This window comes from Armigeres subalbatus, chromosome 3, assembly GCF_024139115.2.
Source record: "Armigeres subalbatus isolate Guangzhou_Male chromosome 3, GZ_Asu_2, whole genome shotgun sequence".
NCBI lineage: Eukaryota > Metazoa > Arthropoda > Insecta > Diptera > Culicidae > Armigeres > Armigeres subalbatus.
In genome coordinates, this window is record NC_085141.1 from 204,199,497 (window position 1) to 204,226,608 (window position 27,112).

Below are 27,112 nucleotides of genomic sequence, written 5' to 3' on the forward strand. Positions count from 1 at the left end.
ACCGGCACCGGGGTTCGGGCCACCCTCAGCATGATCTTTATAGCCGCGCATCTTACCGCTAGGCTAAGGAGGACCCGCAAACCATCAAAACATCAAAATCAGATTCCAATTTGCTCTCATCGGCAGCAGAAATAGTTTTCAATGCGATGTCACAGCAAGCTTTTTCGGCTGTACATTTTGTTATTTTAACCGTTGAAACGACCAAAATATTATCAATCTAAGGGCCGATTTCTTCACCTCCGCTTAGTGCTTAAACCAGGTTTAAGCGTATGGGTAAACATAGCTTAAGAGTTAAGCGGAGGTGAAAAAAAAATGCAATAAGTAGATTACTAGTAGATCAGCGATTCCACAATTTAGGATTGAACGTGTTCGGCAAAGGTTCGTTCAGTTGGCATTACGTAGTTTGCTTTGGCACGATTCAATGAGTATTCCAGCTTACCCTGATCGCCGTGAAATGCTTGGCATGGAAACCCTAGAAAGAAAAAGAAATATAAAGCAGGCAACATTCTTTCGTTTCCAAGGTACTGAACAACGAAATTGATTCTCCGCAGTTCTTGCACTACTGGACTTCCGCGCAAAAAAATCCCGAAACTCTACGATGAAATTCGCGAATTGACCATTCTAACGGATGCTCCGGGTATTAAGGGGACCACGGTGGCCTTTGAGTACATACACTTCTTTAGAACCACACTCATACACATGCACACACATCAATGTCGATGTATAATCAGTTTGATATACGCCTCGATGGGGTCTCCAGTAGTCTTGTGAGCAAAGGCGTAGGATTGCCAATCTGGAGATGGCGAGTTCGATTCTCGGTCCGGTCTAGGATGTTTTCTGGTTGGAAACTTTCTCGACACCCTGGGCATAGTGTGTTCTTGTACTTGCCACACAAGATACATATTCATGCAATGGCGGGCATAGAAAAGCTTTCAATTAATAACTGAGGAAATGCTAATAGAATACTAAGTTGAAAATAAGGCCAAGTTCCAGTCGGAATGTAGAGCCATTTAAGAAGAAGAAGATACGTCGCGATGAACATGACAAACATTTGTCATTTGACAAACACTGGCATTCACATATGCATCATGTGCCTTAATCGAAGGTAAATTGAATGCCCAGGAAAGTCGAAAAAAAAAATCGAAGGCCGTACAAGGAAACTTCAGCATTGCTCAGATACTTCGCATTTATTTTCTGTGGAAGTGGTTGAGGAACACTGAACAACGCACAAGTTTTTAAATAGAAGAACAAGACAATGTCATTATTTCAAGATTAAAATGTCTAAAAAGTTTTCTGTAACTTGTCACGCCCTGAAAGAAACAATGAATTGTTATTCAATTCGTAAAGATAAATAGATGCGAAGATGTTCAAAATCGATTACACCTTTTCAAGTGAACTATCAGAGTATGCGTCATGATCCTTATCCTGTTCCACCATCACCGCAGTGTATGCGATCGCTGTTCTTATCAGCTTTTATCATTGAAATTAGCCCCATTGCATTTATATCGCGATCTTCCTCTCGTGTGTGCTGAAAGTCACTACAAATTCATCTTTTATCATCCGTCCTGCGTGTCTGGTGTGGGTATGTGCTCTCGCTGAAAAGTAATTTAAACTAATAAATTGAATCTAACTGCGCCCAAGATGCTCAGTAGAGATGTGATCTTCGTGCTGTAAAGTGTGACAGTTTTGATTAGGAGGATGGAGAATTTTGGCTATAAGGAAGGATCGGCCAAACCCAAACGCAGGGTTGGGAGCAGATCAACCAAGATAAAAACACAACAGATTCCGATAGCGATGAAACCGAGGTTCGTGATTTGGGGTTTGTATAGTTGAGGGCAATTAATTCGGTTTCTCATTTTGCTTGGGCAGATTTTCGTTAACTCCTGACGTCACAGTTCATTGGAGAACTGATCCGGAGGCGGTGCTTGCGGAAGATTTTGAATACATGAAGATCGGTCCATCGCCACCTGCTGAGAATGCGCCGAATATGTTTGATAACTATGAAGAATCGAACGCCGAGTTTGGGTTTGAAGTATCGAGTGAAACTATTCGAACCTCGTTGATGGAGCAAATGCGACTTTCATCGGGTAGATTGAAGCTGTTGGATAATATTGAGCAGGGTAACATTATCGCTGTTAACACAAAAGAAATGTTTGAAGGAGCTACGAAGGCGGAGAAAAACATAAGCTTTGTGTTTGCGGCATTCCTCAAACGATGGGATTTATTAGAGAGCTTGCTTGAATGTGGTGCTGAGTTGATATTCTCCGACAGTAATGGGTTTAGTGCGTTGCATCTAAGCTCCTTCAGCGGCTGTCTGAATTGCACGAGTTTTTTGGTTTCGAAAGGCATTGAGGTTAATATGCAGCCTAAAGGATTTACACCATTGCATTGCGCAGCTTTTGGGAATTCGGTAGAAGTAGCGCGATATCTGATTACTAAAGGAGGAAAGTTGACCATCAATACAAAGAAGCAAAATTGTGAGGAATCGTTGTTACATTGTGCGGTGCGTTCGAACTCTATTGATTGCGTGAAATTGTTCATTTCGGAAGGAATGAACGTTAATTCGCTGAAGCCGAGTGGTATGAACGCTATTCATCTAGCTGCAGATTTGGGGTATGTTGATTGCTTGAAGGCTTTACTGGATTTTCCAACGGCTGATCCAAACATAAGGATTGGAATACGCGAAAAGGAGTCAACAGCGTTACATTTGGCCGCTGATGAAGGAAATGTTGAGTGCGTGAACTTGTTATTGGCAAAAGGAGCCAACGCAAAGTTGAAAAATCACCGCGGATTTACGCCCTTGCATCTTGCCGCTAGAACGTCTAGCTTGGAATGTGTTGAACTGCTCTTGAGGATAGGAAGCGCCGATCCGAATGCAGAAGATTTTGATCAGCGTACACCACTGCATGCGGCGATTGGAAAATCGGATATGGCTTTCGACATAATCGAGACTCTGATCTGCTGGGGTGCTGATGTGAATAGCAAGGATGTTTTTGGATTTACCCCCTTGCATCTGGCGGCACTGGACGGACTTGCGCATTGCGTTGAAATATTGATCTATCACGACGCGGATGTTACAACAAAGTCAAAAAAGGGAACAACTGCATTGAATGTTATAACAAGGAAAACACCTGCTTCATTAGCGATGATAAGTAGAAAATTCGATGATGCTATGACATTGATTCACTCTCAGGATCCTTCTGACAAAGAAGTAGTACTGGAGCTGGATTTTCGTAGTATTCTGCAACATTGCTATCCGCGGGAGATCAGTTATTTGAATACACTAGTAGATGAAGGTCAGAAGGAAATCCTGCAGCATCCTTTATGTTCGGCTTTCTTGTACATCAAATGGGGAAAAATTCGAAAGTATTACATTGCTAGATTGCTGTTTTGTTTCATTTTCATCCTGTTTCTTACGCTGTATGTGTTAACTGCTTTGGCTCATAACTGCTATAATGGCAGTAAGGATATGGAAGAGACAATTCAAGAGCAGGAACTTTGCCAGAAGCAGTCCATTTTGGGGAACATGTTACGAAACAATCCATTTGTAATGGAGATGCAATGGATGGTGCTAGTGGCAATAACATTTGTGGAAATTTGTCGAAAGCTGTATGGAATGACAGGATACTCATCGATCCGTCGATACATCACGCAAATGGAGAATGTCACGGAATGGTTTATTATAGTTAGTGTTTTCGTTATTTCCTACATTTATACAAAACGAACGTATACTTGGCAAAACCACATCGGGGCTTTTGCAGTTCTGCTGGGGTGGACACATCTGATGGTAATGATAGGGCAGTTGCCTGTATTTGGCGCATACGTAGCTATGTATACCAAAGTCCAAGTTGAGTTTGCAAAACTTTTCATAGCATACTCGTGCATGTTGGTTGGTTTCACCATAAGCTTTTGTGTGATTTTCCCATCGTCATCGTCATTTGAAAACCCATTCATGGGCTTCATTACAGTGCTAGTGATGATGATTGGCGAATTAGATCTCGAACTGTTGATCAACGACCCCGATGGGAAAGATCCTCCTTTCATGTTGGAATTAAGCGCTCAAGTCACGTTCGTTTTATTTCTTCTGTTCGTTACGGTGATCCTTATGAATCTCTTAGTTGGCATAGCTGTTGATGATATTCAAGCTCTGAAGAAAACAGCCACCCTTTCCAAACTAGTTGGTCAAACAAAACTAATCTCCTACATCGAATCGGCACTTTTTAACGGTTGGCTTCCAAATTGGCTTCGGAGTTTGCTGCACTATACCGCCTTGGTTTCGCCTCAAGCATACCGCGTGATTCTGAGTATAAAACCACTGAACCCTGAAGAAAAACGTTTGCCGAGAACTATAATGATGGCAGCGTACGAGGCAGTAAAGTCGAAAAAACAGACAGGTGCCGCCCCCATTAGCAATCCCGCCGCCTACAAGTATCGCTTCCAGAATGGGAACGTCGTATCCAGTCAGCAGGTCAATTGTAACCAGCCACTGGAACGTATCATTGAGTCGGATTATGGATTTGAAACCGCTAGTTTATGTACGCTGAACACAAAGATTGATGAAAGTTCTGAAAAGTTGGATGAACTTTCCAAAGAACTTTCCGAGTTGAAAACTGTTTTGAAATACAATCAATGTTTGGTCGATAAGATTTCAAAAATACTTCTAAAGTAATGTTTATGTAAACGAAACGATGAAAAAAGATACACTTCAACTTGCCTGACGATTGAATAAGTTTAATGTTCATATCTAGAATAAGTGAAATTTTGTATATATGCCTGGAGGACAATAAGCTAAATAAAGTATAAATTAAAAAAAAACAAATCATCAGCACATTAATATGAATGAAGAAGTTCTACAATAGATGGAAATTTAAAAATATAGTCCAGTACTACTGTACAAAAAGGCTTTTTCTGAAATGCGACTAAATAATACAGCGTGGGAACAGTAATAAGAGTGATGTGGAAATAGTTCTCAGTGTATCCAAAAAAGAAAGTTATTGAGCAAATTTTAGTTCAGATTGAAATAGAATGACTACCATTGAGAGACATTGAGACGCTAAAGGTGCATTGGATCAGATTTGAGTATTTTTCTTTAAAATCCAGAACAGTTAATTAACAGTACTATGCCTAATAATTTATATTATCGTCGAATCATATAAAACAAATGCTTATATTATATTTATATTATATTATATATATTTACTAGCTGACCCGGCGAACCTTGTCTCGCCAAAAATTGCTAAATTTTCTGATACAATTTTTTGTGTCCACAATTTATCAGAAAACAAATCGGTTCTTCAGAATGATCTCTCATTTTTTTACAACTTTGTTTAATATATATAGATGATCGAAATTTTAAAATTCCATGCAAATTGTACGAAAAACTATTTAATCGAATAGATTGAGTTTTGATTTTCAAAGCATTCCAATTTCATCATAACATTTTGCCTCGTAAAAAAAAGAAGAAAACGAATATAAATTAGCAAAAATTGGGTTGTCTATTCCTGTGTGATGCGCGGTTGTACAAATGCCAACTTTGTTTTATATATATATAGAAGATAGAAAAAGAAGATTGGATATCATTACCAAAAGACAGGTCAGTGAAGTTACTTTATCATGATGCCACAAAATAATTTGTGCAGTATCTTCCTGATGTTGAAGCCAATGTTTTAGTTCCAAAGCGACAGAGCTATTCATAGATAAAATAAAACAGTGCGTAATAATGAAGGGAAGAAACATTTAATTTTTCTATACATAAATTATCAACTTTCATACAACTTGCTTCAAATTTGATTGCAATTGTGTAAGTTGTGTAAAATTTACGTTTATTATGACATTACAGTTTAAGCGGATATTTGAGTGGATTTTTTCTATTTGTGTCCTAGGGCCGAAAACCTCATTAATAAAGACAATAAAAAAAAAAAAAAAATATTTGTGTGAGTCAGTCAGCTATTCAAACGTTTCGTTCACAGACTTCGACGCTCGTTGCCCTGCTGTGGTGTGTTGATATATTGTAGAGGAGGCGTTTATCGGCTGTTCCACCTTTGTCTCTTGGAGCATTTAACTTTCCTTTTCAATAAAACCGAATAGCAGGTTCCATTTCCGGTTCGGTCGGAGAGATATTTCAGGTTAGACATTTTCTTAGCTTATATGAGCGAGGAGTGTCATTGTGGGCAATATACAAATTCAAGTATTAGGGTCTCGCCGACATTTCTCATCAACACGAACGCAGGTTCGTGGTTGCAAACAATCCCATTTAATTTTGCCGTGACAGCTGCTCGTGGTTGCAAACAAACCGAGTAAAAGTGTGAGTGAAACGTGCGTGTACGTACACGATCGCTGAAAGCCTAATTGGTTGGCATCAAAAGCTCTTAATGAATATGTAACTATCAAAATTTAAAATTACTATTAAATAAATCAGAATGGTAAGACTTTTCCAAAATCTAAGAGGCTATGTTTTTCAAAATCATAAAATCATAAGAATTTTTTTCAATTTTTCTATGAAAAAAACCCAGATTAATCCACCTACAGTGCGATTTTGGCCCTTCCTTAGTCGTAAGAAGGGAATATTATCAGACACCAGTATTTAAAACGAGATAAAAGTACTCAACTTCCCACGGCGATTGAACGCATGAAGTGACAAACAGCGTACCAAAAGGCGGATTTCATGGGTTGAGTAACAACAAAATGAACGAATACGCACTGTACGTCATGCTACCTATCTATCAGGCGCTCGTCGGATTAAATAGCTATTGTAACATGGTTAGTAACTATTGTAACGCTGATAGCATATGCATATACTCGTAGTTTCCAGAGACCTCGATATTAATTAATCCAGAACTAACTAAATCAGTCATTGATCTCAAAGAAACTCCATAGCGTTCAATAATAACATATATTTCGCCTTATGGATGGCTAAGTGTGTAATACTAATCTTGTTTAATGCCCTAAAAATGAGTGAGATTTATATGTTAGTAAATTTCCTAGGGAAGATTCACTTGTGTATTTTCGATTCAGGCCAACGTATTTGATCACGTATTGATGTATTTTTTGTGCACTTTATATGTATTGTATGCAATATTGTAATTTTGGGAATTAATGTATTTCTCCGTGTAATTTAGTATTTTTATCGAATAAATGTATTGAAATCAACTGTTCGTATGTTTTGACGTTTCATTGTTTACGCTTAATTTTCGGCTGAAAATGCGTTTCAAAATATCATTTGCTATTCCATGTTATTCTATAATTTATTTGTTATTACAGTTCCAAACTCGGTTCCAGATGTTTTTGCCTTTCTCGTACAACTAAGTTGTACCGAAAGGCTATCATTTCACTCCCAAAACGAACTTTTTAAAGAAGCCTCTGAGACGCATAGTATTATATACCAATCGACTCAGCTCGACGAGCTGAGCACATGTCTGTCTGTCCGTGTGTATGTATGTGTGTATGTGTGTGCACAAAAGCTATATAAAACATTAGGCAACTTTTCGTATAGTAATCCTTAACCGATTTTCTCGCAACAAGTTACATTCGACAGGGGACAAAGCCTTGTTGATCACTATTGAATTTTATAACGATCGGTCATTGCGTTAAAAAGTTATGAAGAAAATGGTACATCAGACCATAACAACCCCATATAAGGTTGGTGTCTTAACTAAATGCGAGAAAGGCACCACCAACGCTAGGTGGATTAATCTGGGTTTTTTTTAATGAATTTGCAAATTACATTTGAAATTCAAGCAATACTGAGATGTTTATAACGAGGCTTAGAATGCTGTTTGGAGTAGTCCGAGAAACGTCAAGTACGCCCAAGCAGTCTCATTTGACAGGACTTCATCTTGAAAATGTTCCCGACAGGAGTAAGAGGCTTCACTGAGGGGAAAACTTGGGCTTGAACTATTCCAAACAACTGATTTTCCTCCTAATGACCAGCACAATCATGCGAATATCTCATAGTCCATCATCGGTAAAATCTATTTAGTAATATGTGGTGGCCCGGTCAGTGCTGAGGAAATAATTCACGATCATTGGAGGTCGGAGGGCCGGATTTATGGGGGGGGGGGGGGGGTTGGCGGTGGGCCGTGGCCCCGGGTCGGCTTGTTACGGATTCGAATATTGCGTTGTTATACAAGAAGTTATGTTTGAAAGCATGAATCACTGTCCTTGGCTAGTTGGATGTATGCGGACAATATTTAAATCACAGAAACCCGCTAGCTAGCTGGCTTTTTTGCATTTTTTCAATTGAAAAGCTCATAACATTTATTTATTTAATTATCTGCAGTTGAAAGTAATGAATCGCCTGCTTTGAGCGTGCTTACAGCGGCACACTAGGAGTTAACTTTCTGAAATCAGTATGGCGAAAGGCATCTAAGGTTCGATTTCTCAAAATTAAACACTTTCATCAAAAAAATATTTGGTGGGCATGGTAGCGGACACCTTCCTACATAATCGGTACCAAATAGTTTTTCATGAAAAGTTTCTTATTTTGAGAAAACCCGCGTTAGATGACTTTCGCCATACAAATTTCTGGCGGTTAACTCTTGCTGGCTATTTTGCGCATATACTATAGCGCCTGGATGTGACTGCGGCGAGTAGAAAATCAGCCACTGCCAATAATTCATTGAAAATCGAGGAGCGAGATCGAAGTCCTGAATATGTTCACCGAACTAATATGGTCAATATGAAACCCCCTTGCGATGCACCGATATTTGTGATCGGTAAAAATCCGACAGTCGCATATGCAATGTTGTTGACATTTTGAATCTCAGATGTTGATATCCGTCAAATCGGCGAACTGCACCTGATCCTTAACGTGGTTTATTTGAAATGCAAGGGACTAGCAGATCCTCAAAGTGTGAAGCAAATATTGGTTTGAAATTAATGAAGCGAAAATGAAAGGGAATCTCTCGAACAGCTACCAAACTTTCATTTTCTTTGCTCGGTGATGTGCGTTTTCTCGCGTAATGCCGATTGTACTCGTAATTAGATGCGTTTGATTATATTTTTTGCATTATTTGCATTAAAATATGATGTTTGAATTTTTCGTGTAATGATGTGTATTTATTTGTACTATTTGTATGTTTATGCAATATTTGTATTTCTGTGCATTATTTGTATTTTTATGTATTATTTTTATTCGCGTATTTTTGATTCATCATTCGATAGTAGTGAATCGCCCCTCGTAAATTTCAGAATTTACTCACATACGCACACATACATGCATATAAGTGTCCTATTAGTGTCTCAAAACATGCTCACATTTGCTATCTAGCTTCCACTGAAGAAATTTTTGAAATCCCTTTAAATTTTTACGTTTTTGCTTTTCTGAGAAAATTCTTTTGTACATGCTTCTATATGCTCCTTAATTAATATCAATTGTTTCTTTGAAACAAATCAGAAAAATAGTCATATTTCCATATCATATCATTTGTTATAATTATATTTTCAATGTTAAAGTGAATTTGTTCCAAATACCATACATTTTATTTCATAATTCAATAGATTTATTGATAGATTAATATGTAACACGCCTACGTAACGCATACAAAGCGAAATTATAGACACGTTATTTTTCTATAGCATACCCCCCCCCCTATAGAGCGGAGTGATCTCGAACCATCATAGAAACATTTCTTGCCTTCAAAAACCTCCTCATGCCATGTTTGGTTTCATTTGCTTGATCAGTTCCCGAGTTATGAAGAAATGTATGTTTCATTTGTATGAGAACCCCTACCCCAATGAGGTCTAAAATCATTATAGAAACATTTCTTGTTTTCAAAATCCTCCTTATGCCAAATTTGGTTCCATTTGCTTGATCAGTTCCCGAGTTATGCAGAAATGTGTTTCATTTGTATAGGATCCCTCTTTACCTTTTTTTTTTTTTACTGTCCGACATTCTGGCTACGTGCCCAGCCCACCGCAGTCTTCCGATTTTCGCGATGTGAACGATAGATGGTTCTCCCAACAGCTGATGCCACTCGTGGTTCATTCGCCTCCTCCACGTACCGTCCGCCATCTGCACCCCACCATAGATGGTACGCAACACTTTCCTTTCGAAAACTCCCAGTGCGCGTTGGTCCTCCACGAGCATCGTCCAGGTCTCGTGTCCGTAGAGAACTACCGGTCTTATAAGCGTTTTGTAGATAGTCAGTTTGGTACGGCGGCGAACTCTATTCGATCGGAGCGTCTTGCGGAGTCCAAAGTACGTACGATTTCCAGCCACGTTATCGGCGGTCACCAGTGAGCCCAAGTACACGAATTCTTCAACCACCTCGATTTCGTCACCACCGATAGAAACTCGTGGCGGGTGGCTCACATTGACCTCTCTTGAGCCTCTTCCTATCATGTACTTCGCCTTCGACGTGTTGATGACTAGTCCAATCCGTTTAGCTTCGCTTTTCAGTCTGATGTAGGCTTCCTCCATCCTCTCAAAGTTACGTGCCATGATATCAATGTCGTCGGCGAAACCAAATAACTGGACGGACTTCGTGAAAATGGTACCACTCGTGTCAATCCCTGCCCTTCGTATTACTCCTTCCAAAGCGATGTTGAATAGCAGACACGAAAGACCATCACCTTGCCGTAACCCTCTGCGCGTTTCGAAGGGACTCGAGAATGCCCCTGAAACCCGAACTACGCACATCACCCGATCCATCGTCGCCTTGATCAACCGTATCAGTTTATCCGGAAATCCGTTTTTTTTTGCATTAGCTGCCATAGCTGGTCCCGATCGATTGTATCATATGCGGCTTTGAAGTCGATAAATAGATGATGTGTGGGCACGTTGTATTCGCGGCATTTCTGCAATACCTGACGTATGGCGAACACATGGTCTGTGGTAGAGCGTTCACCCATAAATCCCGCCTGGTACTGCCCCACGAACTCTCTTGCAATTGGTGTTAGTCGGCGGCATAAAATTTGGGAGAGTACCTTGTAGGTGGCGTTCAGCAATGTGATTGCGCGGTAGTTGCTACATTCCAGCTTATCGCTCTTTTTGTAGATGGGACACACCACACCTTCCATCCACTCCTGCGGCAGAACCTCATCCTCCCAAACCTTGGTAATCACCCAGTGCAGCGCTTTAGCAAGTGCTTCACCACCGTGTTTAAACAGCTCTCCTGGTAGTTGGTCAACTCCAGGGGCTTTGTTGTTTTTCAGCCGGCCGATCTCCTCCTGGATTTCCTGGAGATTCGGAGCCGGAAGTCGCATGTCCTGCGCGCGTGCTCCTAGGTTCATTACCTTACCGCCACCGTTGTCTGCCATATCGCCATTCAGGTGCTCTTCGTAGTGCTGCCGCCACCTTTGGATCACCTCACGCTCGTTCGTAAGAAGGTTCCCGTTTATGTCCTTACACATATCGGGCTGCAGCACGTGGCCCTTACGTGAACGGTTCAACTTCTCATAGAACTTTCGTGCGTTATTAGCGCGGTACAGTTCCTCCGTCTCTTCACGGTCTCGATCTTCCTGCTGGCGCTTTTTCCTCCGGAAAATCGAGTTTTGTCTGTTCCGCGCCTGTTTGTATCGTGCCTCGTTCGCCCTCGTGCGGTGTTGCAGCAATCTCGCCCATGCTGCATTCTTTTCCTCAACTAACTCTGTCGTTTCTCTGATCCGGAGCCACCGTGCCTAGTGCAGCGGTTGCGGTGCTTCCAATGGCGGATCGAATATCTTTCCAGCCATCTTCAAGAGATGCTGCGCCTAGCTGCTCTTCCGTTGGGAATGCCACTTCCAGCTGCTGCGCGTAGTCTTGGGCTAGTCTACCGTCTTGTAACCGCCCAATGTTAAATCGCGGCGGACGACTCCGACGCGTGTTGATCACCGTCGAGAGTTTTGAGCGCAGACATACTGCGACAAGGTAGTGGTCGGATTCAATATTCGCACTGCGGTAAGTGCGTATGTTCGTGATGTCGGAGAAGAATTTACCGTCGATTAGAACGTGGTCGATTTGGTTTTCCGTTACTTGATTAGGTGATTTCCATGTGGCCTTGTGGATATTCTTGCGGGGGAAGAAAGTGCTTCGGACTACCATTCCGCGGGAGGCTGCAAAGTTTATGCATCGTTGGCCGTTGTCGTTCGATACGGTATGCAGACTATCCGGTCCGATGACCGGTCTATACATTTCCTCCCTTCCTACCTGAGCGTTCATGTCACCGATGACGATTTTGACGTCCCGCAGTGGTGATCCATCGTATGTCTGCTCCAGCTGCGCATAGAACGCTTCTTTCTCGTCGTCGGATCTCCCTTCGTGTGGGCAGTGCACGTTGATGATGCTATAGTTGAAGAAACGGCCTTTTATCCTCAGCTTGCACATCCGTGCGTTGATTGGCTGCCACCCAATCACGCGTTGGCGCATCTTTCCCAGCACTATGAAGCCGGTTCCCAGCTCGTTGGTGGTGCCACAGCTTTGGTAGAAGGTAGCCGCTCGATGCCCGCTTTTCCACACTTTCTGTCCTGTCCAGTAGATTTCCTGCAGCGCTACGACATCGAAGTTACGGGGATGTAATTCATCGTAGATTATCCTGTCGCAACCTGCGAAGCCTAGCGACTTGCAGTTCCATGTTCCAAGCTTCCAATCGTGATCCTTTATTCGTCGCCTAGGTCGTTGCCGATTGTATCGAGTCGTATTATCTTCTATGTCGTTCGTAATAGTTGTTTTTAAAGGCGGCTTATTGGGCCTGCGCAAACCTCCTGTCTTGTCGGAGGGCCGTCGTGTGAGCGCTGTTTAGCGTCCCACCTAACACCAGGACTTGGGCTTGTGCGCTTTGAGCGGCACACGGTCGCTTTGGCGGAGCCTACTTGCGGATACATGCAGCTTTTTATAGAGGTTTAACAGGGCCCACTGTCAAACCCCACCACATCCTAGGCAGGCGCCACAACTCGCAGATGGCCTGGGGAGGGATCGTCAAGCCCTTGGACATAGTCCCTGCTGCCCCCTAAGTTTGATGTTGATGGCTTATTTTATTTTCCACGCAACAGTATACAAGAAAAATTGCTCAATCCCTATCAATGCTAATATGCTCGAATATTCAGCATTTTCTTTTTTATTAGCAAAAGGATTCTTATTCTTCTCTGTGTTACGAAGATTTTTCATCCTAGTCCTAGCAATTAATTGTAGGATGGAATCATATCCTCTCTTGTCTTTATTCATTTCAAAAACATTTCCTATCCGAAAGATGCCGTCTATCGGACCGAGAAGTGAGCCGAACCAGGCAAAAATAATCATACGATAACTTGTTTCTTTCGTTATCAGTATTTAGCTGTTTTGTAATGTTTGTCGCATTAATTATACCTATGCTTTGCAGAAAATGTCCTAATATATTTAGAGTCCCAATCATAAAGATTATGGTTATTTTAGCGCAACAGATAGCATCTACAGCAGGGGATGTCATCTGTGAGGGGAAGACATAAAAGCACATCTTTCGAGATTACTCTGCGACGTTTTCGGTGCATTCTACACAGTTACCTACTTCTGTAGCTAGCTACATATAATGATCATTACATTGAGATTCTGACTATGTCCGGATCGTGCACTCTTACCTCTTCGCATATGTGTTTGCGCAAACGACTTATATTCATGTGCGCTGCAGATTGGATCTTATTGTTGGCTAAATTAAATTGATAGTTTCCAACAAATTTTACTCTTTTATTAGAATCTTAATCCATTGTGTCATCAAACTGAAATGTTGTCTCTTTATGTTGGAATTATCAGTGTGTGGTATGACTTGGTCTGTCGTTTTGATGTGGTCTCTGATTGTTTGTCAACGGGCCGATGTGTGTGCCCTCTTGTTCCCATGGTGGTCAATCGAACGAACGGTAAATTTTGAGCGCCCAGCCTGCGGTGTCGGCGCGCCGCGCTGATCCTACCGTAACATGACGTGCTTTCCGCACGTTCTTGCAAGCAGAAACAGATGAGTGGTTTTCAATAGCGACACGTTTTATGGGCATGATTAATTGCTTATTTTTTCGAAAATGTACTACATGCGACGCAATAGAATAGTTAACCGTCTTATAGCCTATTTAGATTACGTCTTTTATTATAATAATTATCGTGTTAAATATGAGAAAGAAAATTTAATGTATGTAAATTGGCTTAAAGTTACTTTTTATCATGATATTTATTAACATAAACATTGATAACTACATTCACTGAAAATTTACATTTACGTTGAAATATATATTTTAATCAGGTGTAGGTACTATTTAAAAAAAACCATAATGTACGAGAAAGGCCAATCATATTGCTAATTATTATTTTTCCAGTCTACACAACACACAAATTCATCTCAATGCATGAAGAGTAAACCATGACAAAAATTGTGGCACCTTTAAAATAACAAAAGGATAGGCAGATTAATTCTTTTCCACAAAAAATGTGTATACTGCTATTAACTCTTCTCTTACCATTGTACATTCCATAGCTTGTTGCAGACCGGCAAAAACCTCAAAACTAGTCTGAATTAAATCACACCTGCTAACGGTGTTTATGCTTGTGTGTCTCCCTACACACCCGCCGCGCTCAGACGAACGTGTGTACGCCGCGACACTGACTGGATTGTTATGGTTTCAAAAATTGAGTCTGCTCGCTCAGAGACGTTTAGTTTATCTGCGTTCCTCGAGCCGTTAATATGTTGATCTGCGTCCGCGTGTGTCGCGTGCTGAATCGGTCACTTAAGTGCATACTTACCTAAGGTTCCTCCTAAATTATCACTGAACTGCATTGCAATCATCGTCCCTGCGAGCATGGTGGAGGCTGTTCTGTGTGGTGAAATAGAGCATAATTTGCGATAAGAAGGAACTGGATTTGCGAATAAGACAACTTTATCAGTAAACAAATCTTGCTCTAGTGATTTTTTGAAGATATACGTGGATTAAAACGTGATTTCTTTATTGCCTCATTTACGCGTGGATCTTCAATTCAGTGGATTACGGCCTGATTGTTTGGTTCAATTAACTGGTTTAAGTTGCTGCTTCTGTTGTGGGACGGAGATGCAGATGCAGGAATCCGGTCGACTGCCCAGTTTATGAACTATTTTGCGTTTTGACATCATCCAACGAAGTTCAAGTTTACCGCAGATTTAAAACGTATTTCAGTTGGGTGACGTGGTGTGGAGTCTGGAAAAATTTGATAATGAATCATGTAGCATTGACATAATATTTAAGATTTTCTATATAATTAAAATATAATTAGAATCTGAAATATGGTATAGATTTCCTTTGTTGACGCATCGCTCCTCAAATATTATGCTTCTCTCAGTAAACAAATAGTTTTCAATAATTAGTCATTTTTTTTACGAAGTATGAACCAGTAAATTTTCCGTCATATTTCGGAAGATTTCAAGATATCCTAGTAATATGCTTCAAAAATATTTAATTTTTATTTCCATTGTTTTACTTCATTGGATTTAATGGATATTTATTGTTATACCGATTTGCCATCCCAGTCGTGTTGCTTTCAAATGTTGAGCCAAAAATCACGGATTTAAGCCCCCACACCACGACTTTTTTTTTCAAGATCTCGATAGCAAGGAATCATCTTTGATAAAAATACTACCACAAAAGTTATTTGGTGGAAGACCATGTTTTTAAAATTGTAAATCAATATTTACTAGATTGTTTTCAATAGTTTCATAATTTTGACACAACAGCTATATGTTTCGAATATAGCTTTTCGTTATTGAAACAAGTTAGGGTGCAAAATACAGCTATCATCGGATGAAAAAGTGTTTAGTTGAGTGATAAGCGTGACTGTCTATCATCCCAGTGGGCCTTAGTTCGATCCCAGTCGGCATTGTTGGCATTTTCTAAGACGAAAGATGGCGTGACTTCCTACGGATTGGAAGCAATGCGTTGATAGGTACGATATAGGGCCCATTTGTGAGAGTCATCTTCGCGGATCACAGATCAAACGCATTGATATTCGCAACTGGCCATCTTTGCATCTCGCCCTGTCAACTTTTGCATCCAGTTCTGCTCAATTTTAGATCCCACTACTTCTGGCTAATCATTAAAACTATTTGCTATATAGTCCCTTGTTCTAACGACTGGCAATTATTACCTCTAAAGATTGGCTAGCTGTATCTTTCAGTTTTAATATTTCTTTATTTCGCGGTCCAAAATTTTTCGCTCCTTCATTTATTCGGGCCTGCTCATATATTGAAGTCTTGAGACTCCATGGAAAACTACGGTAGGTAGCACATCCGATGACGCACTTCTCTCGATATATGGTCAATGGATGATGCAATCCAAATACAGAGCTAATATCAGTTCATTTTAAACCTATATTATTGCCAGAGTAATCTCCGAATAGCAATCTCATCATATTTAAAGTATAGTTATTGATAAGATTTTTATTAATCTAAATACTTATTTTTCTTTACGTTCACCATGTTCACGCACACACAAATATTTCATGTTTATAATTGTTTATTTTTCTGTCCTTGAAGAGTCCACTGTCAGGGGGCTCATACAAAAAGATCTTTTTGGTGTGGGCCATTAAGAAAAAAAACTCCTGGGTATTGTCTTTTTAGGTGGCAGAATCGAACGATTTCCGCATACCCTGTCGCTCCGATATGAACAGCGGAATGATAATGCAACCATTCTTTATATCGTGGACAAAACCTCATATTGTGCATTTTTTTCAACAATCAACATACCTTACAGTCGTTTCTGTCTGTCTATGGCATCCTGCTGGTCAACTTCTACCGTGGCCACCGTAACCATTACGGCCAAGTGGTCTAACCGGTAGTACCGAAACCGGTAACACGGGTATTACTGGCAAATTCTGGGTACCGAAAATACCAGTATTAGAGACGGACAATACCGGTATTTTCGGTATTTCCAATTTTGCTGTCAGTATTAAAAATCTCGAATAACTTTCATCTACTTATATCAGCTCAACTGCCTGTAATCGCATATCAGTCCCATATAAACAGGAAAAAAATATAAAAATAAAAATATAAAAAAAATATAAAAATATAAAAATATAAAAAATCGATCAACATCGTCAACAGGTATGATGCTTCATTCTCTTCGCCATCTATCAAACTGCGAATGACTTTTTCTTCAATGAACATTGTTTTTTTTTAAACGATTTTGGCATTTTTTACGAGGCATCCAGAGCTACTTTGATTAAGCAAGCGTATGAAATCTTTAAGCGTCTAATCATTTCTGATACAATTGTTGAAACTGAGACAACGACCATACCTGACGATCGGTACGAAGAAGATGGATATTTTTCTGGTTTATCGGTTGAAGAAAACCTTGTGAAGAGACTGTACCGTTCCTGGTGGCAAATACGTTGACGCCAGGATCCTTGCATACAATCCGTAAGGAATTCTCCTACTATGATTCGGAAAGGGCAAGTATTTGGCACTAAATTTCGACGATCTTGGAACCATTCGTCCTACTTCGGTTGAACCAGAGAGGGCATTCTCAATTGTTGGCAACATTGCTAACAAAATCCAATGTGAATTGGGAGATGAGTCGCTCAGTATGTAATGTCCACTTAAGTTTCGCTTTGCTCAGCTCAACAAGCAATGATTTTAACATTTGAAGTTTGTCAACAAATAATGTTTTTCTTCCAAAACTTCAAATCAAAAGTTTTACTTTTACAAACTGAAATTTTCACAATTACCGGTATTGACTTCATCAAATACCGAATACCGGTATTTAACAAAAATGACCAATACCTACCACCCTAGGCCAAACTAACCAATTAGATTTATGCTGCAAAATATCTGTTGGAGTGTGCTGTTTTTTCGGCTTGAATGTTAGCTAATTAAATTTTAAAAATAGGATTGAGACAAAGAGTTTTCAATCAATTTGGCCCTCGTGGTTTTTAATTAGCGACAAATTGAATTTTTTCTCGAATTGATGTTATATCCGATCGAATCATAGCCTTATGGGTTGACGATTAGTTTGTTCAAAATATTCCAAAATGATTATAGAAAACAGATATACATAACTTGAAAGCATAATTTAATTTGGAACTTAAGATCAGATTTATGCCATAATATGGTTGATACGTCAATTGAAATATTTGAAGAATTAATAGACAAAACACTTGTGCACCTCCGAAATCCAAAGGTGAAGGGGTTCGGTAGTGGGCACCCTTTTGTCTTTGGTCTATAACGTTGACGCTAGTTGATCTTATTCCAACATAAATACACCAATGGATAGCTAGACGAATAACGCTACTACTAGCGAAGCAGTTATATTGATTTCGTTGATTTGGGAAATTTTATTGACAAATTCGCAAATTTTACATTTTTGAACATTTCAATTTAGTTGTTCAGTTGGGGGAAGAGTGATTCAAATTTTGACTTTTTCGATTCGCTATGCTTAAACGATGACATTTACTGTTTCATGAATCCACCTAAATTTATAGCTGATTTGGATCTAACTAGACTGAGCAAAGAAAGTTTTGCAATGATAGCTGATGTGGGTCATTAGGAAAACTGATCGTCTTTGTTGCGTAATGATTCGATGCTTGTAATTGTTAGGGAAATACTGACTCGTGGTAAATTCTGTTTAACACGTAAAAGAATAACATCAATATCAATTGCTTACAAAAGTCAGATCACTTCGCAACAACAACTGTCCTCTGGCTAAGGATGTATCGGGACTAAGGGAGTCATCGGGACGATTACATTTAAATAGTTAATGGGTCCCAACATGGAACGGTCTTTTACTTAAGTGACGATTCCTATAGTAATTCCCATACAATCTTCAAACTTCACGTGCTCAGTTTAGTTACATCCAAATTAGCTAAAAATTTAGGAGGATTAATAAAACAGCAAATGTCATCGTTGAAAAAGTCAAAATTCGAATCACTCTACTGAGCACCCTTGAAAACTCGGCTAAATATAAGGAAGAAAGAATGAAAACCACCTGAAATTGAAGAAAAGGAAAAAAATCATTTATTCTAATATCCAGGAGGCACTAAAAAACTCAGATTAATCCTCCTAGCATTGATGACGCATTTCTCATGCATTAGGATATTGAAAACAGTCACATAACAAAGGTCTAAAATTGCACTTCGTGTGAATGGATTTAATTTTTCCATTGATAAAATTTATTGCATTCATTTATATGCATATACTAGCAGACCCGACGAATCTCGTTTTGCCTAAAATTGATTTAATCTCTGATTAGATCTCGAGTTATGCAGTAATTTCTGTATTTTTGGTTCCATTTGCTTGATTAATTTTCGAGTAATGAAGAAAATTGTGTTTTATTTGTATGGGAGCCCCCGTTTCCTTAGCGGGGAGGGGACTCAAACCATGTTAAGAATCTTCCCCGGCCCCAAAAACCTCTGCATACTAATTTTTACGTCGATCGGTTCTGTAGATTCCGAGTCTATAAGGCTCAGACAGACAGAAATTCATTTTTATGTATAAAGATATAAAGATTTATGGAGCATATATTTATATGCACCCTAGTGGCAGTGGTACCTTACTCGTTCATTATGAAAAATAATGCCATAAATGTTGATTCCATAGTCCGATCTGACCAATTTTCAATAGAAAACAAAAGGACAGACAGGATTCCCCGTCGAATGCAACTTGTTGCATGCAAATCGGTCAACGATTACATCCAAAAAGTGTATGTCCAATAACTAGACATGCTAAAAAAACAAAAATATAAATTAATCTCATTATGTACTCATTATGCATTATACTTGTACTTACTGGTTTGGGTCGTCCATTTTCCCTCTTTATGTGTACAACAAATTTCAAACATTCACTGTTTACTACTTAACTATCAATAACAGATGTATTGCATAATTAATTCAGTTTTCGAAAAATAAAATCGATTTAATTGGCAGAAACGCACTTCAGAATAAAGCGTGAGAATGTATTTGTGAAAATATGAAGCACGCGCTAAACAAATACAACGCGGGATGATTCCCAACTTGATCTTAGTGCAAACTACAATCAAGATTGCCGGCGTTGACATTTTTAAATTTTGTAAAATTAGTGAAATCACAATAAATTTTATCCTTTTACGCTGATTACAAATTGGATTAAAAATAATAGCCTCATCGCACTAAGCTTTTAGGGGAGATGCGGTCAATATGCGCCCCCTAAGCTAATCACCTTATTTAATGGTGAATAATCTAACATATCATTAATTACATGGTCCAAAAATTTCTATGTAAAGCCAGCAATATTGCAACAAAACAATTTTATCCACTCGCTTGGCTGTGGGTATACAATAGTAAAGCACATGTGGAGATTGGACAAATCAAGCATCCGAAAGATATTCAATTTGCAAAAAAGAGAGCTAACCGCGGTGGAGGTTGGTACTCGGATTCTGATGGCTTTTCCGCAAACGTGACCTTTAAGTGGTCTTGTTGTGTAGGGGTTATCACGCCTATCTAGAGAGTAGGAGGGTGAGGGTTCGAGTCCCTCCAAGACACGTGGATTCTTTTTCGCAAATTTCATATCAATTTGTCCATTTCGAAACATATGCTGTGCATATGCACAGCCAAGATATTTAACAAAAAAATGAATTTTCTTGTTTGACAGCTTACAAATGTTTTTTGGCTTCAGCTGCCTACGATTTTGAGACAAAATTTGGGATATAAACCAAGTAAAGGGGGTGGCGCATTTTACCCAACCGGCGCATTTTATACATATTTCCCTACCTATTTTGAATTTGTTTTGCGAAGTGAGATTTCGCGTCTCAAATTCCGTACACTTTGTTTTAAATTCCGAACAGCACCAAAAACACAACACATGGCTAAAATCGATAGGTCGACCTCAAACTTAGGACTTTAAGATTAAGGAATTATTTACCATTTCACTAGGATTTGGAAATAGTATACGAAACAAACATGTATGTTCAAAATATGAGTTTTTTCGGGATTTGAATCAAAACGATATTTAGTGTCAAAACAAACATATTACGAAAAAGTCTCAATTCCATCCCCTTTAAGGTGGCTTTGTTGATTTGTTCATTGATAGTAATTTTAAGAACTTCCGCACCTATTAATTTTGAGGTTTCTGAATGATTCTTTTATGTATCAATAATGTAACTGTAGCTACTATTATTAGAACATAATTTAAGAATATCGAGAAATTTACATCCGTACATTTTGTAAATCGGGCAGAACTTCTAAACCGGAATTAAAAATTCAGTTAATTTGTTTGACACTGATCGGTTCCGGGTTGAATTTGAATTAATTAAAATCATATTTGTTTATGCATAAATTTCATATATTATTAGAAGCATCTTTCGATTAAAACAGGTTTTCAGTCGCATCCTCACCGGTAGCATATCGGAAATAAAGCAGTTAAGGTACAGTAGAGGAATTGGAAAATAAAAATGGGCTCATGGTTAAATTGCTATTAAGACCAAATTAAATTATCTAAACGAGATCAATCATTATGGGTTACCAAAAACACCAGTGGTGTGTGTGTTACGTGTTTACGAAGTAAATTTATTCTATTTTGTGATTTAATTTTGAATGCCATCGTAGCATTCGCTATTTAACTTTTATTTTCACTTTTAAAAATGGCTACTTATTTCGGTTGTCGGCACCCAAACATGGTAGGTTGTCGGGACCCTTTATTTCCAGTGAAATATCAAGACAAACCAAAATTTGTGGCCTAATTTCAGGCTATTTGCCACGACGTATGAAAAAATTACAAATTTAGAAACCATGATAAATATGTGTAATGTACTTGAATGTAATTAATTTCATTGCCATTTACATGATAAATCTTGATATGTTCCAGCTATAACGCCCCCAGTTCATATTTTCCGTTTTTAGTTTTTTTTTAGCGTGCCGACAATTAACCATATTTTTCTAAGCGACATAAAGAACAATTAAAAAATATTATAAAAATGTTATAATAGATAGAATAAATCAAATCTCTTCATCAGTTATTGGCATATGCTTCTAGGCAGAGCTAACAATACCCAGTCAACACAAAGTCGTATATGATGCAACATAAATTAGCATTTGTAGGAGGCAATACACGCAAAAAAGGCGTTCCCGAATTCGTGAACCAGCAAAAATTGTCTTCAATGCTACTCGTGCAACCAAATCGTCATGACGACATCAAAAAACGAAGACTGTCGTGCGAAGATTTTCATTAATCCTGTGTAATAATGAATAGGAAGTAACGCATGAAGGCGTTATAAATGTTATCGATGCATTTATGTTGCCAAAGTTCCTACTACAGGCATACCTCGATAGTACGTACACCTGCGTAATTTTAGTGTACGTACTATCGAAGCGTACGTACTATCGAAGCAAAAAAAATTCGAACAAAAAAAATTTTTTTTTTGCCTTTTTGTTTATTTAGGAATAGCAGAATGTTCATAAAACCATCCGGAAGTCAAAATTTCGATAGAAGGCTCTGTACTCTAAGCTCTGTACTCTACGGGGAATTCATGAAGAAATTTTCTGTGGAAAAGGGAAATTCTCGTAGTAATTTCCGGGGAAATTCTTGATGAAATTGTTGGGAGAATTCATGGAGGAGTAGTTGTTAAAAATGATGTGGTATCGTAGGGCAAATTATTTTGTTAAGCGAGATAACGTTCGTTTTGAATATTGCGGGCGGCTGGATATCTAACGCTTCGAACGCGTTTGATGGGGGCTGGTGTAAATACAGCTTATCTGGCGGATGCACAGGAACGTAGAAGAGGAGCAAAAATATGAGTGCCTGAGTGAATGGAAGTGTTGGAGGGTTTTCTTAACAGTGTCGAGGGGTCAGTGTGTGAATACCAGGCAACCCCGCAGGTGGTGAATTTTCTTCGCAGTAATATTTTACTGCGAGTTGCGCGCACCTAAAATGTGGCCCTAGAACTTCGAAGCCTTTATTGCCACCTGGATCGTGCCTCGGGAGTTATTCGAACAACGATAGGATCAGCAGTATCGAGTGGCCATCCCATCCTAGCCAAGGGATTGCACTACTGTTGTCGAGTGCGCCTTCGGCCCCGACGCCCATTCGATTTGGGCCAATACGTTCTGAAGCCTCCATGTAGGAGAGGCCCCCCAAGCTACCACCAGCCGGCTAACGCGGCCATCTTTGCTGCTACCGTCGCTTTCTAATAAGCGCCCCGTTGCCTCCGTGTAGGAAAGGCCAACCAAGCTTCCGCCAGCCGCATAACGCGGCCATCTTTGCTGCTACCGACGATTTCGACCAGGCACCCCTCCGCCCCCGTGTACGAGAGGCCAATCAAGCTACCGCCAGCCGCATAACGCGGCCCCTGTTGCTGCTACCATCGCCTCCGTGTAGGAAGGGCCAATCCAGCTGCTGCCAGCAGCCTAACGCGGTCATCTTTGCTGCTATCATCACTTTCGTCTTGGGCCAGGTGCCCCGTCGGCTCCGTGAACATGACGGCCCAGCGGCTACCGTCGCTTTCGGCTGCGCCCCGTCGGCTTCGTGTAGGAGAAGTCTGCCACGCTACTACTGGCCGCCTAACGCGGCCAACCGACACGCCCCATCCATCTATCACCCGTAGTTCATCTTCCGCGGCCCTCCGGGCTGCTACGCTACATTTCGCTATCGACCAAGACGGCCACCATTTCCAAGGAGATTAGAGACAATCCTGCTACGCCGCCCGCCTACTGTTGATAATAAACCAAAGTAAGTCTATTTTCTTTTCGTACACAATTTAGGACCGCCACATCCGAAACTCTCCCCTACTTAAGACCGCCCTGGGACCCGGGAGACAGAAGAAGGCCTTTGGTGCCCACCCCGGAAGCGGCCGTTGGCTCAAGACCAGCTGCTTGGGGCTTAGGCGGGTTCCCTTCTGGGACCGAGCAATTTCTCCCGGGGTCAAATCGTTTCAACTTCAATAATTTCCAGAGGAATTTCAAGGTGAATTTTGGGAGGTAGCTCCAAAAGAGTTTTAACGAAACTTTCGAAAGAATATTTGGAATTCTTGGAGGAACTTCTGGAAGAACTTCCGGAGGAACTTCTGAAGGAACTTCCAAAGGAATTCCTGGAGGAACTTACGAAAAAATTTCTGAAGGAACTTTCGGAGAGATTCCTGGAGGAACTTTTGGAGGAAGGCCTGGAGGAAATTGCGGAGGAAGACCTGAATGAACTTGCGGAGGAATTCCTTGCGGAACTTGCGGGGGGATTCCTGGAGGAACTTGCGGATAAATTCTTGACGGAGCTTCTGGAGAGATTTCTGGGGGAACTTGTGGAGAAATTCTTGGAGAAACTTCCGAAGGAAATCCTGGAGAAACATAAATGCACGAAATTGATTCACGTCGTCGCAAATCATCAGTGGCATGACGCCGCCACGCCACCGCCACTGGTTCTGGCTGAAATGATCTGGCACGCTGATATAATTTCAATCGGCGCACAGATCTTGATTGAATATCAAGTGAAATCATGTATGGAATTGTATACAAGAACCCTTGGGAGAAACTGCGGTTACAGGATAAACTTCTTCTGGGATTCCATTGAGACGTCTTAGAGGAATCTTAGAAGGAACTGAATTTCTAGTGGAATCTAGGGATGATTTTTAAGGAACTTCTGGGAAATAACTGAATTTTTATATCAAATATATAACTGAAAAACATAACAAAATGAATAAAATTAAAATAACTATTCAACCAAAAAATATCTGCATTTTAGTAACGCTGCTAATTTGTTTCTCAAGAAAAATGTTGTCAACAACAAGGGGATAGATTGGAACTAAACTTACTGTGAACTGAATTAAACTATTAAACATCTTGCCACAAATTCATTTTTGAGAAACACTATTCCCATGATGAATTTAATTTACTCTTCGGGATAATGTTCTCTGGTCTATAAGGTGAATTAATACATGGGGGCGGTTTCTAGAACTGGAACTAACTTCCTTAATAGATAAAATAATTCATAAACATAATAATCGTTCAATTAAGTGGATAGCTTCACACCCATACAATTATGATAATATTTTTGTAATCTGCTGTTTCAGATGCTCCTTGAATTGTTTAAAATAATAGAATGATGTGTGCTACCTGAGACTGTCAGACGATTATTAAGCGCTGCTTCTTTAAAGTACTGCAACTAAGTTCGTTATAAGCTCACGATGGTGTTTAAATCAGATGTAAAATGATTACGTAACATATAAAGCACCCCACGCATGTGCCATGATCACAACATATTAAAATTTTAACTAAAATCGTACAGAAAATAGAACCAAAAAAATATTTTTTTTGTGTACGTACTATCGAGGTAAAATGTACGTACAATCGAGGGTACGTACTATCGAGGGTACGCACTATCGAGGGTACGTACTATCGAGGTATGCCTGTATTGGTTTATTTGCGACGCAATAATGTTTTTAACCAGTCCGTCTATAATGACGTACAATCAAATATGTGAAGAAGTGACGACAGAAATCGTCATAACTTTTGGCTGCGCAACTATCTTCGTGGTAGACATGTGGAGCGAAGAAACCGAGTAGGTTTTACGTCGTGCAATGTTATGACGAAGACTAAACTCTGTTTCGCATTCTTCATATGACGAGAATGACTATTGTCATCCCTGCTTCTTAGTTCCCATCGGTATGCAAATATTACCATTTTGTACGAAAGATATGAACCAAAAACAAAAGAATTCCGACAATCGATCACTTTCCCCTATAAAATTGAACTAATCTTCAGAAAATAGTCGAAGTTCATTTTTAGTTTGACTTCCAATCACCCTATGAGTATCAGATAATCTGGTTTCTGGTGACCCTATTTGCTGTTTTCTGCGTCTCATTTCATATTTAGTGTTCCATTTTTCTTTTCTTCACACCACGTTCTAAATGACGTTTGAACCGAAATGAATCATTTGTTTGAAAAACTGCATAAATCCATTTCACACAATTTCGAAAAAACTGTTTTTGAGCAAATTGGCACCGAACCTTTCGATTTCTTCGATGTAGATCAATAGTTCTTGGCAAAACTCAACACCCCGGGGCAGTCCTAGTGCAAAAACTATAAACAATACTCCACAATTGCTCTTCAAAGTGCGTGGACTTATGTAGTTTCTCAAACAAACGAAAAAAAATTTCATACATTCCTAAACAAAAAGTTTTTTTTTCGTATTGCCAGAATACGTATTTTTGGACGAGGATTCAGAATATATAAAAATCTCATTTTGGTCAAAAATGTTACGTATGCAGTTTCTCAAACAAACGGTTCAAATGTACGAGTAAAGCATGAAGAGGATAACTTAATAGCTATCTGATTGTGTATCTGTAAATTGTGTAAATTCGCGTAAACACAAGCTTCAATCGCTAGGCAAAAGGAAACATACAGCAGTTTCACAGAACTAAAAAGTTGTGGCGCCATTTTGCACCGGAACAAGTTATTTGATTCTTAAGTATCCCTAAAACACATTTTTTTCGAATATCCTTTCAACTTTGAGAGATAGACCTTCGCAATGTTCCACAAAAACGTGTATTTTTGATAACCAAAGAACTGCTTAAAATTTATGAGAACGCATCACAACATGTAAGAACGTAGTTGCTTCTACAATTAGGGTAAATTTCTTCATCTCTTCCTCCCTAACACTTTAGTGACAATTACCCGTGTTCTCGATCCTTGATCCAGGCTTAAGAAGAGGTGGTGAATCGGTCCTAAGTTACAAGATTAAGTATCCCAAAATACAGGGTTGAAATTGATATGTAGCAACAAGGAAAATTAAGAATGTCTCGTTGTAGCTAGTATAGTTTGAGTGTTTTGTATTCGTTTTTGAATTTGACCCAAATTGGTAGATCGAGCGTTTTGAAAACTGCACGCAGCTCCAGTTCTGATACCTCACTCAAAATCCAAATCATTTTGATTTTTAATCTTTTGAAGTATTTCTAGGTTATTCCTCAGGAGAACCATATCTAAATGAGATACCCCTAGTTCTTACTTCGACAATCCAATAGCGCGAAGCTGTGTGTTCTTCAAATAAGTAGGGTATCCAATCATGGTTTGAACCAAATGGCGGGTTTCAGATGAGCCGTCAAAACAAAGTTGATTTATTTCATTAAAGGGACATGTTACAACTGCGATTTCTAGTTTATATGGAAGCTTAGTTCATTATCTTTCTAAAAACATCCTGGGTGTCCATATTTATGCTTAGTTTCATTGAAAAAACTTAATAATTACCAGGGATTGAACTTA

General features: G+C 39.5%; 3 protein-coding genes across 9 annotated transcripts in view; all 3 read left to right on the forward strand.

The window, feature by feature from the left end:
• LOC134227021 (small ribosomal subunit protein uS9m) overlaps positions 1-27,112 on the forward strand; it is an 82,632-nt gene that overhangs the window by 14,360 nt on the left and 41,160 nt on the right. The window lies entirely within an intron of this gene.
• On the forward strand, positions 801-4,815 carry LOC134227001 (transient receptor potential channel pyrexia-like). Its single transcript, XM_062708162.1, has 2 exons — positions 801-1,805; positions 1,870-4,815. The coding sequence occupies exons 1-2, from the start codon at positions 1,699-1,701 to the stop codon at positions 4,667-4,669; spliced, it is 2,907 nt and encodes a 968-aa protein (XP_062564146.1). The 5' UTR covers positions 801-1,698; the 3' UTR covers positions 4,670-4,815.
• The window catches only part of LOC134227005 (transient receptor potential channel pyrexia-like), a 32,728-nt gene continuing 20,215 nt past the window's right edge, over positions 14,600-27,112 (forward strand). The window contains exon 1 of one of the 7 annotated variants that reach the window (XM_062708168.1): positions 14,600-14,682. The gene's annotated coding sequence lies outside the window, so the exon portion shown is untranslated. Of the gene's footprint in view, positions 14,756-27,112 lie in introns of all 7 variants that reach the window. The other 6 variants (XM_062708167.1, XM_062708174.1, XM_062708169.1 and 3 more) reach the window with 6 other exon arrangements.